The sequence below is a fragment of the Cetorhinus maximus genome, chromosome 11, assembly GCF_964194155.1.
Source record: "Cetorhinus maximus chromosome 11, sCetMax3.hap1.1, whole genome shotgun sequence".
Taxonomy (NCBI): domain Eukaryota; kingdom Metazoa; phylum Chordata; class Chondrichthyes; order Lamniformes; family Cetorhinidae; genus Cetorhinus; species Cetorhinus maximus.
Genome location: NC_135889.1, coordinates 75,791,584 through 75,804,580, shown reverse-complemented (window position 1 = coordinate 75,804,580; position 12,997 = coordinate 75,791,584). Strand labels below are relative to the sequence as shown.

At 43.3% G+C, this 12,997-nt stretch overlaps 1 protein-coding gene across 1 annotated transcript in view; it reads left to right on the top strand.

Moving 5' to 3' along the window:
- The window catches only part of itgb6 (integrin, beta 6), a 137,503-nt gene extending 129,891 nt beyond the window's left edge, over positions 1-7,612 (top strand). The window contains exons 15-16 of the mRNA XM_078552246.1: positions 6,283-6,449; positions 6,854-7,612. Of these exons, the coding sequence (XP_078408372.1) occupies positions 6,283-6,449; positions 6,854-6,949 (263 nt within the window). The 3' untranslated portion in view covers positions 6,950-7,612. The remainder of the gene's footprint in view (positions 1-6,282; positions 6,450-6,853) is intronic.
- Positions 7,613-12,997: the final 5,385 nt, after the last annotated feature.

Sequence of the window (12,997 nt, the reverse complement as noted above, 5' to 3'; positions counted from 1 at the left end):
TTATATTCCAGTCTCCCTGATATAAAGTCCAACATTCCATTAGCCTCTTGGATTATTTTTCAAACCAATGCACTAGTTTTCAGAGATTTATGTAGATGGACATCTTTGCTCCTCCACAGTTACTAATCTCTCATCCTTTAGAAATACTCCAATTTATTATTCTTGGATCCAAAATGGATGACCTTACATTTCCCAAATTGAAATCCATCTGCTGCAGTTTTTACCACTAATTTCATCTGCGTCTGTTTCTTTTTTACAGCTTCCTGCTTCCATCGCCACAACTTTTTGTGCCTCCTAACTTATTGTCCTTTGAAAACTTGAGTGAAAGAATAGAGAGTTGTGTATCCAAGTCATAGACTTACATTGAATTGCATTGGATGTACAGCACAGAAACAGGCCATTTGGCCCAATCAGCCCATACCAGTGTTTATGCTCCACTCGAACCTCCTCCCATCTTTCTTCATTTGAATCTATCATTGCAACCATCTATTTCTTTTTCACGCATATGCTTGTCTAGCTTCCCCTTAAATGCTTTTATACTATTTGCTTCAATCACTTCCTGTGGTAACGAGTTCCACCTTCTCACCATGTTTTTGGTAAAGGAGTTTCTTTTGAATTCCCTTTGGATTTTCTGGTGACAATCTTATATTGATGGCTTCTAGTTATACTCTTCTCCACAAGAGGAAGCATTTTTTCTGTGTCTATTCTAAACATTTAATAATTTTAAAGCCATTTATTACATAACTCCTCAGCCTTTTTTCAAGAGAAAAGAGACCGAGCCTGTCCATCCTTTCTGGTAGAACACCCATGCATTTCTGATATGGTCCTTGTAAATCTGCACCCTCTCCAGTGTCTCTATATCCTTTTTATAATATAGTGACAGAACTGCATGCAGTACTCTAAGGGTGGTCTAACCAAAGTTCGATACTGGTTTAACATAAATTCCTTACTTTTCAATTTTAACGCTCCAGGAATGATGCCTGGTGCTTTTTTATGTCCTTGCAAACTAGTGTGGTGAAACCTTTAGGGATTTATGTGGTGAAAAATGAAGGCCCCAGTAGAGACCCCTCCTCCAATTGAACAATTATCAGTAAAATTAATATTTATAATTTGAGAAATGTATAAAAATGAAAAAAAATGAATAAGATGTCATCCGCCTGTTAACTGGAGTCGGGCCCACCGCCACACCCCACACATATTCCCAATGCCCCATCCATGCCACCTCATGCCACCTTATACCCCTCATTTCCTCATGCCAAGCTATGCCCTTCTACCCGCTTCCCCATGATCCCTCATACCCTCCATGCTATGGCCACCTCACCCAACCCCCATGGCCCCTCATCCTTTCAGCCAAGAATACATAATGAGGCTTGGCTGAGAGCCCAGATGTCAGTTAGAGAGTTGAAACAGCTGTGCCCCAGGAAAAACATTGCTTGATTCACAGCTTTTGCTCTGTGATCTATTCTGCCGATTGCACAATGGCAGGAATTTTCTGCCCCCGTTGCCAGCGGGCATCATGGAAGGTGGGGGGGAAACAATATGGCAGGAAGGCCAAAAATAAGTTTCACGCTCGTTAGCCATCGTCTGTTCCGCCTGTCAGTGGCGGGCTGCCTTCCCCGCTGACCAACATCAGAACCTAATTTCAATGCTGGTATCACCCCCCCTATGTCGAATTTACCTCCCAACTTGGTGTGACTTCAGAACGATGTGATTCAGAATAGCATTTAAAAGGTGTGCACCTGGCAAGTTGAACTTCAGTGGGAACTCAGAGCTGAGTGCACACTAATGTTGTGTAGTGCTCGCAAGGGTCGCCCATTCAACTTCAAGGGAGAGGCACCACGCATTCAGGCAAGGGCACAGCAAGTCACTTTTTCCTGGCTGGCTGACAGTGTGGTGCCGGGGCAAGGGCTGCACTGCGGTTGGGGCAAAGCAGGGTGGGGGGGCAAGGCAGCATGGTCTGATGGTAGTGCACAAGCACACGCAGGGGATCGGGGGAGGGAAGCGGCCACACATTAGGGGAACCTCGTATAAAGTGAGCATTCTTCCGCAGCTGAGACAGTTTAGCTGTAGCTACATTAACATGCTTGGAATTGGGCCTCTAACTTATCTTCCCACTTAAGCAATGCAGAGGCATAAAAGTGCCCCCAAATGCTCCTGAACTTTTCACCCCTCGTGTGCAGACTATAAATTAATGAAGGGGGCTGCAAAAGAATTGGACAACTGGGAAAATTGTACAATCTCCTTGTGAAAGCTGGCCATGGAGTAGTCACTGGTGGAGGCGCTCATAGCCCCCTGCAATGTCTTCATTCAGATTTGGATCAGTCTCCCCCATGGTTCAAGATGTGGTAAACCAAAGAGTAGGGACAAGGCAAGAGAGAAAGATATTAATATGGGAAATGATAAACAGACCGTGACAGTAAGGGATAGAGAGTACAAATCTAAGAGTGAATCGGCAGACAAAGCTAGACGCTACAAAAATAATAAAAGAACAAGACTAAAGGCTCTGTATCTAAACGCACATAGCATTCAAAACAAAACAGATGAACTGTTAGCAGAAATAGAAATAAATAAGTTCGATCTGATAGCCATTGCAGAGACATGGCTTCAGGGCGACATAGATTGGGACCTGAATATTGAAGGGTATGTGACATTTAGGAAGGACAGGTAGTTAGGAAAAGGTGGAGGGGTGGCTTTGTTAATTAATGATGGTGTTAGCATGTTAGAGAGGTATGACCTAAGTTCAGGAAACCAAGATGTACAAGCGGTTTGGGTTGAGATGAGAAATGATAAAGGCTTCACTTGTGGGGAGAATCAATCATGGATTTATAGATCAGGCACAGATTTGTGAGGCAACATTCAAGAACTTTAGAAAGGAAAACGAAGTTGGAGATGGGGCACTAGCTTGTGAGGACAGAGGGATCAAGGTAGATTTTTTGAGCAGAAGAGTGGTGATGGCAGATTTGATGAAGGGGAAGGACAGCACTTGAAGTGAGGGAACCATTTATGATGTCAGCTAGCATGGGGGCCAGGAAGTGAAGTTTAATGGTTAGGAATTTAAGGGGACTGGGGTCAAGAGAACAGAAGATGGGTTTCATGGACAAGATAAATTCAGACAGGTCAGGAAAGGATATAAGAGGGAACTGAGGAGCTGCTTGCTCAGAGAGGGGGGAAAGAATCTTAGGGGAGATTTGGCTTTGTTGGACTAAGGGAAGGTTGGATGATGGGAGAGCATGTGGCAAAGGCAGCTAACTGTCTAAGAAACCCATAAGCACTTGTTATTGAAGGGGAGGGTGGAGAGAGCAGGGGAGAGGGGTTTAAGAAGTTGACCAAAAGTGGCAGTCTGATACTGAAGTTATCTGTACTTTAAGGATGATTCTGGTGTAGTGAATGATTTTGGCAGAAGAGAGCAAGTCTCCATAGAATAGAAAATGAAGAGAAACCCCAAAGCAAGCACACTCAATCTCAGCCCTGACCCAGTAATACTTGTGCTCCTCTTCAAAGCTCTGAATAAACTTCAATAATTTGAATAAATAAAAACAAAACTTAAACATAGAAATGTTTTAAGCATTTATTTACTGGTACTCATTTTCATTCGTATTTATACATTTACAATGAAACCGAATCATTAACATCTTCAGGATTATACTTTGGTTCTGACATTTTTGGGCTTTGATCGCTGAAGGGCTAGGGTTGATATCAACATGAGATTGACTTTTACATGAATATTATGGTAATTCAATTATTCCACAATTACATAATTAGAGAATAAAATACCATCCAAAGCTACTAGATTTTGAAGCATTTCCTTGAAGGAAATTATCAACATTTTCTAATTATTTTGTGACTTTTCTTTCAGGATATTGTTAAATGCCCCAAACTGATAAAGATTTACAATATCTATTGAGAATTACTTCTGTCATCATCAATAAAATATCTAACTGTGGGAGGCATTATAATCAGATCAAAATTTAAACATTGAGGCTATTAAAAATATTGAAGCTGATATGTTTATTTCATTTAATAATAATGATGATGAAAAATTGTGGAAATTTAGTATCAGGTTCACGTAAATTATATTTTAACAATTTTGACCAGAAATCAGCTATGGTTTTTGGTTTGACATTCAAAAAGGGTTACAAAGATATTGCTCAATATGATAGGAATATCTATAACTCAGTTGGCTGGACAGCTGATTTGTGATGCAGAGTGACGCCAACAACACAGGTTCAAATTCTGTATCGGCTGAGGCCATCCATGAAGGCCCCGCCTTCTCAATCTCACCCCTTGCCTGAGGTGTGGTGACCCTCAGGTTAAACTCACCACCAGTCATCTCTCTCTAATAAGAGAGCAGCCTATGGTCCTATGGGAACATGGTGACTTTCTTTTCATAATTAACTAGAAGTAAAACGATCACATTTAATGATTCCAGACACTAAAAGTAAATATTTTTATTTACAAAGCTAAGTTAAATGTTTGAACTGTTATTATACTTTAATATGCAACAAATTTCTCCACCAGTTTTTGATCGTAGAGCAGCATGGGATAGAGTGAGACTTAAGCTATGGCCTGAATTTTCATCCTCAAGGGGGCTAGGTGAGTTGGGAAAATTCTTGGCTCAGCCTGCCCATCTTGGGAGAAAGTGCCCACCATGGCGGGATCTTCATTGTTGGGGACCTGGTGCAGGCTGGAGTCGGGTCAGCCGATCCAGGAAGAAGTGCGGAGGCAGCCACAGGGGCTGCTGGGTGCAGAGGCAAGCTGTTTAAAAGGCCCACCTTGGTGCTGTGGAAATTTGTCCCAGTGAAAAAAAACACAAAGGCCGTCCATTCTTCACTCCTTCCACCCTCTTGACCCTCCAAGCACTCCCCATGTCACCCATGCACCCATCCACCCCCATGCCCCCTCATGCCCCCTCATGCCCTCTATTCCAGGCCCTGCCCTTCCACACACCAACTATGTCCCCTCATGCCCCCATGCCAGGCTTTGCCCTTCCACCCACCCCCTCAGGCCCTCCTGCCACCTTATGCCAGACTCTGCCCTTACACCAAACCTCTCAGGCCCCTCATGTCCCCTATGCCAGGCTCCACCCTTCCAACAGCCCTCTCAGGTCCCTCATGCCCCTGTGCCAGACTCTGCCCTTTCACCCAGCCCCATGTCCCCTCATGCCCCCATGCCAAACTCTGGTATTTCCATACCCATTGACCCACTGTACACTTTTGAGAACCAATGAACGCCACAGTGTAAAGTGGACTGTTTAAAAAAAGCTTTGAAAAAATGTAATCCACTGATCACTTTCTCCTATGAAAAAAAAACATGGATAGCGAGCTAATAAAAATGTCAAACATCCAGGTCCTGTGAAGTTTCAAAAGCCACAAACCACAAACACTTGAAACCACTTGAGTTATGTCAACAGACATTGTGGAACATTGCCTCGTTGTATATGACTGACACTTTTATGAGCTTGCCATCCAGACCTTTTCATAGGAGAAAGTGATCAATGGATTATATTTCTCAAGTTTTTTTAAACATCTCACTTTATACTGTGATGTTCATTGGTTCCAGAAAGTGCACAGTGGATCAATGGGCATGGACGTGCCAGAGACTGACATGGGAGCATGAGGGGGTAGGTGGAAGGGCAGAGCCTAGCATAGGGTGCATGAGGGGACATAGGAGGTGGGTGCGAGTGCTTAACCTGGCATAGGGGGCACAAGGGGACAAATGGGGTTAATGGGAGAGCATAACTTGGCAAACAAGGCATGAGGGGCTGTAACTTGGTATAGAGGACATGAGGGGGAGCTTTTGAACTTACCTCTTAAAAGGTTCCCTCATGCACACTGGGGTTCACAAGTCCTCTTGGGAACCATGAACTATGACTCTTTAAAAACCTGGCAAAACTCCACGAAAATTGCGGAGAAGTAGGAAATGCCTATCTCCACAATGGAGCTGGCCGGGTTGGGAGTGCCAGATATGGGCTCCTGACATGAACCAGCCTTCACCCTTTCAAGGCACTCCCAAAATTCTGACAGTCTGGGAATGGGGTTGGGAATCCTGGAATCAGAACCTGCCCGCAATTTTTAAAGGGTTCCCAAATCAACTGGACTCAGTGAAAATCCAGGCCCCTATCACTATTGCACAGACAATGTAGTGCATCCAATGTTATCTTTCACCTTGATCTCCCATTCTTTATCATAAACTCTCATATCTATCACCACTTCTCATCATAAGAATAAGCACTCTTGCATCTTAGCAACTGGCACACATTGAAATATCGTATTATTTTTACAGATTGCCCCTTGCCTCCAAATGTATATATGATAGTTTTGGGCATTTCTTTGGCAATCCTTGTGGTTGGTTTGGTTATCCTCAGTATCTGGAAGATGTTTATATCCATTCATGACCGCAAAGAAGTGGCCAAATTTGAAGCCGAACGAGCAAAAGCTAAGTGGCAAACGGTATGTATTTAAAATGAAGTAACAAAATATAGTGTTAATTTCCATCTCAAATTTAATATAGAATGTAAATATTTAAAAGGCTACTAAATTAAGAGAGATACCAATGCATATTTTGTAAATCCAATAAGCTGGATAGATAAAGCTGTAGTGGGCAACATGGAAATATACTACTAAGTATTAATTGGACAAGCACATTGGGGTAAATTCCAGATTAGTTTTGTGATTATTGCTATTACTGACAAAGTTTTAATATCATTTGGAAGGACGTTGAAAAGGAAGTTGGAGATATAAAGTGTACTAAAAACCTACTATGGCAATAAAGGTAATTCATATAATGGGTTAGCTTTATATGCACAATTACATACATTTTTCTATTACTTCATTATTTATTATTGCTTTTTCAGGGTACAAATCCACTTTACAGGGGGTCAATTTCCACATTTAAAAACGTGACCTACAAAAACTATGGAAAAAAAGAAGTCACCACTTTTGGGTACTAGTGCTTAATTTATTGGAAAATTGTAAGTTTCACAAACAGACCTGATGCACTTTTATGTTTTTTTTTGTCTCGAACAGCTACATTTATATGCATGTTTTAGGATTTTGCCTGCCTAGTATATGTAGAGGTTGCAACGCCATTTGTATATTTTGAATATTTTATGTACATATTAGAACGTTTGTGATATTTCAATAATCATTTGTATTTATATGGTGCCTTTAACATAGAGCAACATCCCAAGGCACTTCGTAAGAGCATTATCAAACAAATTTGACACCAAGCCAGATAAGGAGATATTAGGACAGGTGACCAAGTGGAAGACTTTGAGGAACGTCTTAAAAGAGAAGTGAGAGGGAGAGATGAAGAGATTTTGGGGGAGAATTTCAGAATTTAGTGCGAGACATCTGAAAGCCTGGCTGCCAATGATGGAATAATTAAAATAGGGCATGTGCCAGATCGTTGAATGGGAGGAACCCATTGATCTCAGAGTATTACAGGGCTGGAGAAGGTTACAGTTTTTCAAGCATCAGCTTAAAGTTTTATACTATTATAATACGTGGAAAATTTTTCAAAGCACTTCATTTCAATTTGAAAATCTGTTTCTGAGAAACTTACCCTAGAAATGTGTTTGTTACTTTGGACATTAATAAACTTGCAGAATGGGTGTGTAATTGGTAAATGTGTTTCAATGTAGATAAGTACAAGGTGGTACATTTTGTTAGGAAGAATAAAGAAGCCATATATACCTTGGAAAATAAGTTTCTAAATGGGGTGGAGGAGCAGAGGGGTCATGGGGTACAGGTGTACACATTGCTAAACATAGCAACACAGGTTACAAAGGCTGTTAAAAACCCAACAAAGCACTGGGATCTATTTCCAGAGGGATAGAAAATTTAAAATCAGAGTTGTTGTGTTAAACTTGTTTAGAAACTTGGTTAGTCCATACTTGGGGCAAGATCTTCCGGTTGGCGAGCAGGGGCGGGTTCCGCTCGCCGACGCGTAAAATGGCGTGGGATGACGTCGGATAGAACTCCCAACATCACCCTGTCATTTCCATTTTCAGGTCGGCGGAGGCGCAGCCGAGTCACCTGCTCGCCCACCAACCTGTCAATGGCCTATTGAGGCCATTGAGAAACTAATTAAATTCATTAATGGACCTGCCCGTCCAACCTTAAGGTTGGCGGGCAGGCCAGGAGTCCTGGTGGGCTTCTGAAAAAGCATGACCCCCTCATCCACGGGCGGGGTGAGGTTTCATGAGGGTATTTAAATTTTTATTAAAGGTTTCAATAAAAGTTATGGACATGTCCCAACTCATGTGATAGTGTCACATGAGGGGACATGTCAGGGAAATTTTTCCATCATTTGTATTACAAAATTTAATTCCAAGCCGATCTCCCTGAGGCAGCACTTAGCATCAAGGAAACCTGTGCGCTCTTCCGCACGCATGTACGAAAGAGCGCACTCCTGGCTGAGAGACTCCCTGCCGGCCCACACAGGAAGTGCATAGCACTTCCAAGTGGATGTCACACTGGGCGGGCCTTAATTGGTCCTCTCACGTAAAATGGCGGCGCGCCCACACTTCCCCACCGACGGGGGAAATTTTCCCCTTGAAGTACAGTGAATAGCTCTGATCCCCATATTATAAATAGGATATAAAGGCAATGGGGAAGGTGCAAAAAGATTTACTAGAATGATAGCAGAGCTGAAACGTTATACCAGGCTCCACTTACCTGTTTCGGAGGGAAGTGTCCTTCTATGACATCCTCTTTGCACAGAGACAGTCCTAACAGTGGCCAATACATCTGGTGGGGTCATTGAGACTGCTGAGCTGCTGGCTCTCTGATTGGCCAGCAGCTCCCTGGGTCAGGGGGCTGTCCTTTAAAGGGATAGCAGCCCCAACAGCAACTACTTAGTTGCTGCACCCCTGCAAAATATGGATGGGAGTCTCACAAATGGCCAAGGCAGGTTTGCTACTAGCTTTTGGGCCCATAATTGGGGCGCTCACACCGAGGCAGCAAAGTTTGTTTCAGTGTTTGAAGCTGATGACCCTGTGTCAGAATTAGAAACAATTAGAGGTGTTTTTTTAACTAAGTGCAGTGGCAGAGAAAGTGAGAGAGGGGAGGAGAGAAGAAAACGGAAGATCTGTGATAAGGTGGAAGGCAGGAGCGATTAAATGACAACAGACTGATATTGGAACAAGTAAAGAAATACAAGATTTGTCTGGAGAAGTAGTAAGTGACAATAGCAGGATCATTCCCAGCATATGCTGCCTGGAAACATGTTAAATGTGGTTATGATCTGAAATTGTTAACCTTGATGTTGAATCTGCTAGTGTGTAAACTGCCTAATCCAAGGATGAAATGTGGTTCTTCGAGTTTTACTGAGCAGTGTAGGAGGCCAAGGGCACAGAAGTCAGTCTGGCATTGGGACGGCGAATTAAAATGCAAACAATCAGAAGCTCAAGTCTCTCAGACTGAATGGAGGTGTCCCATAAAGTGATCACCCAATCTGGGTTTGGTCTCACCTTTGTAAAGATCTTATCATGAACAGCGAAAACAGTATACTAAATGGAAAGGAATACAAGTAAATTGCTGATTCGCCTGGAAGGAGTGTTTGGGGCCCTGGGCAGTAGGAAGTGAAAGACCCAGGTGTTGCAACTCCTGGGCAGAATTTTCTGCCTGTCGGGCGGATGGGCCCGACCCAATCTCCGGCGGGCCGGCGGGCCCCGCCGCCATTTTATGTGGGCGGGTCAATTAAGGCCCGCCCAGTGTGACGTCCGGCGGGAAGCACTATGCGCTTCCTGTGCAGACGGGGGGGATTCCCCAAAAGTGAGAGTGCGCTCTTTCGCGCATGCGCACGAAAGAGCGCACATCTCCTGAGGCTAAGTGCTGCCTCAGGGAGATCGCTTACACTTTGAAAAATATGAAAAATAGAAAAAAAAAATTCCCTAATATGTCCCCCTCATGTGACATTGTCACATGAGGTGGGACATGTTCATAATTTACATAATAGCTTTGTTAAACTTTTTAAAACCCTACATGAAACCTCATCCCGCCGGTGGATAAGGTTTCATGTTTTTTCTATTTGCCGTCAGAGCTCCTGGCCTGCCCACCAACCTTAAGGTTGGACGGGCAGGTCCTTTAATTGTTTAAAGGATCCTGTCAATGGTCTCAATTGGCCATTGACAGGTCGGCGGGCCCGCAGTTGATTTTGCTGTGGGCCCGCCTTCCTGAAAATTTAAATAGGCCAGGATGATGTCGGGGGTTCCGCCCGACATCATCCCACGTCATTTTACGTGTTGGTAAGCGGGCCCCGCCCCTTGCTTGCCAACGGCAAAATTCTGCCCCCTGTGTTTGCATGGGAAGGTGCTGTTGGAAGGGAAGTGGGTGTTGGGATGATTGAAGAGTGCATCAGGGTATTGTCGAGGGAGGGGTCCCCTCGCTTGCTGAAAGGGTAGGGAAGGATATGTTTGGTGGTGGCATTGCACTGGAGTTATTGGAACAAGGTCAGTTGAATGTGGTAGCTAGTGAGATGTTATGTGAGGATAAGGGGAGCCCTATTGTGGTTTTGGGAGGGAGAGAAAGGAGTGAGAGCAGAAGTGTGAGAAATGGGATAGACATGGTCAAGGCCATGTCAACCACTTTGAAAGTGAATCCTTGGTTGAGAAAACCGGATGACATATCAGAAGCAATGGCATGGAAGATTGTATCGTCAGAACAGATGCAAGGGAGACAGAGAAACTGGAAGAATGGAATGGAGTTCTTACAGGAAGCAAAGTGGGAGGAAGTGTGTTCAAGGTAGCTGTGGACATAGTTAAATGTCATTTAAGAAGGGTTTATGCAGTTTTCCACAAAGCAGGATTATTACAAAAATTGAGTTTGTGCGTCACAGCCATGCTTGAGTTGTGTGCAATGAAGGTGAAATTTTAAAGTTCCAAGAGGCCCCTGACATAATGAATGATATAGCTGCATTTAACAGGTTTATATGAATACAACCATCTGCCATACACACTGATATTCCTTAATTCTAACAGACTACTTGTATATGTCTTGTACTTGGAGAAAATAGGAAAAAAAAAATCTGTTTATGCCTTTTATTGAGTGTCCATGCCATTTCTATATACATTACATAACTTTATGCCACCCAGTATTTCCCTGTATCATGAAAAATTTTTAAATTGTCCAAAAGTAGCACCAATAAACAATTATCCAGGTGTACAAAAACAATTTATACTAACTATTTGAAGGAGAAACCAATGGTAAATTAATTCACAGCTAGTATTTACTTTTTGTAAATGAGATATGTGAGCTGCAAAGTTCTATCGCAATCTGAAAAAACAATACAAATGTTATAAAATAAGTACTTTAAATAAAAAAGATTTAAACTCCTGGTACAGTTACATCTCAAAAAATCATGCCAAATGTTGGTCAGTGTGCAAAGCTGATGTGATGCCAGCGCTGCCATTTCCGAATACTACACTCCAATCTATGCCCTGTCTTAACCTCACACAGCTGAACACGAGTTAAACAAAATGAAGGACTCCACCACTCTGCCCAATCAATGCTATTTAAAGGGCTCATGAGCTACTTACTGAAAGGCCTCCTTCAGTGCTGTATTATTGTATTCTACAATCAAATAAGTTGTGAGCAATACCAATAACCTTGACCACAGCTCGCCATTCATCAACAGTCCCAGCTCCTTGCCTTTCCTCTATCACAGACCGTCACATTGTCCTCTTTCCGACAACACAAAAATAAACCACCAGAAAATGCACATTCCAATCTAATTTTTGTCAATTCAGTCACATCATAATGTATCCAGAAATAAACTAACCACCCTTGTGCATTCCATTCATGCTTGTGTTCTGTGTGTCTTTGCCTCTCCTATTGGTGCTACGAGGTACTTCTCAAGTGGCTGCAGCATGGGTGGTGGAAGACTGCCAATATCCAATTAAGGCGATTTCCTTGCAGGAGCTGTGGGCCTTGAAGGCCTGGCTTCAGACTGTACCACCTTGACCTGGGCTGGAGCTGTCAGGGCTGGCTGGCTGATAGGCAGAAGCATGGCACTGGTGGAGTGGCAGCGGTGGGAGCAGGAATGCTTTCCTCCTGAGAGAAGGCAGCAGGTTCATGCTCCATGGAGCCACTGCCATTCTTCTGAGGCAGCACTTCATCATTGCTTCAGCGTGTCAACAGCCACCACCTAAATGATGGCCTTTCCAATGGCCCTTCCAAACACTCTCTTCCATAGGGGTTACATATGCAGATGCAGTTATTCTCCTCCAATTCTTTCCTGTTGCTTGCTGTTTTGCACCACCTTCTCCTGCAACAAAGAAGCAAGTGTGTCAGTGAGTATCCTGCAGTATATTTGGCAATGTGGCTGTCATGGCTGAATAGCTCCAATGTGTGCAGGTTGTCAGTTAAGGGTGCAAGGCTTGCAACAGTGAAATGTGAGAGTGTGAGGTAAAGCATATGAATTGAAGAGTTGTGTACAGATTAACAGAGATTGTCGGTATGTGGGTGATGAGGTGTAGTGAATTGAACACTCGTTGAGTGGTGCAGTTGGCAGGATATGCCACTTGAAAATTCACATCAGATTGTTACACTTCTTCCTCTTCTATATCCATGTTTTTGGAGCAACACTTCTGGCATTGCTTCCACTGCTATTTGCCTCATGAGTATATCCTGGATTTTCACCCAGTTGGGATGTCTCGGGAGTCCTTTAAAAATGGTGGGCTGGCCCTGATTTCAGTATTCCTGACCCCATTCCCTGGCTGCCTGATTTTTGGGAGTGCCTTTAAATGGTGAAGACTGCTTCCTATCTAAAACCCATATCTGGCAATCCTAACCTGGCTGGCTACATTGTGGAGATAGGTATCTCCCACTCCCCTGCAATTTTCCTGGAGTCGGGCTAGGTTTTTGAAGAGTGATGGTTCATGGCCCCTCAAAGGAGTCGTGAACCCTTGTCTGCATGAGGGGATCTTTTAAAAAGTAAGTTCAAAAGATGCCCCTCAAACCACCTACACCAAGTTACACTCCTGCAATCCACCCCA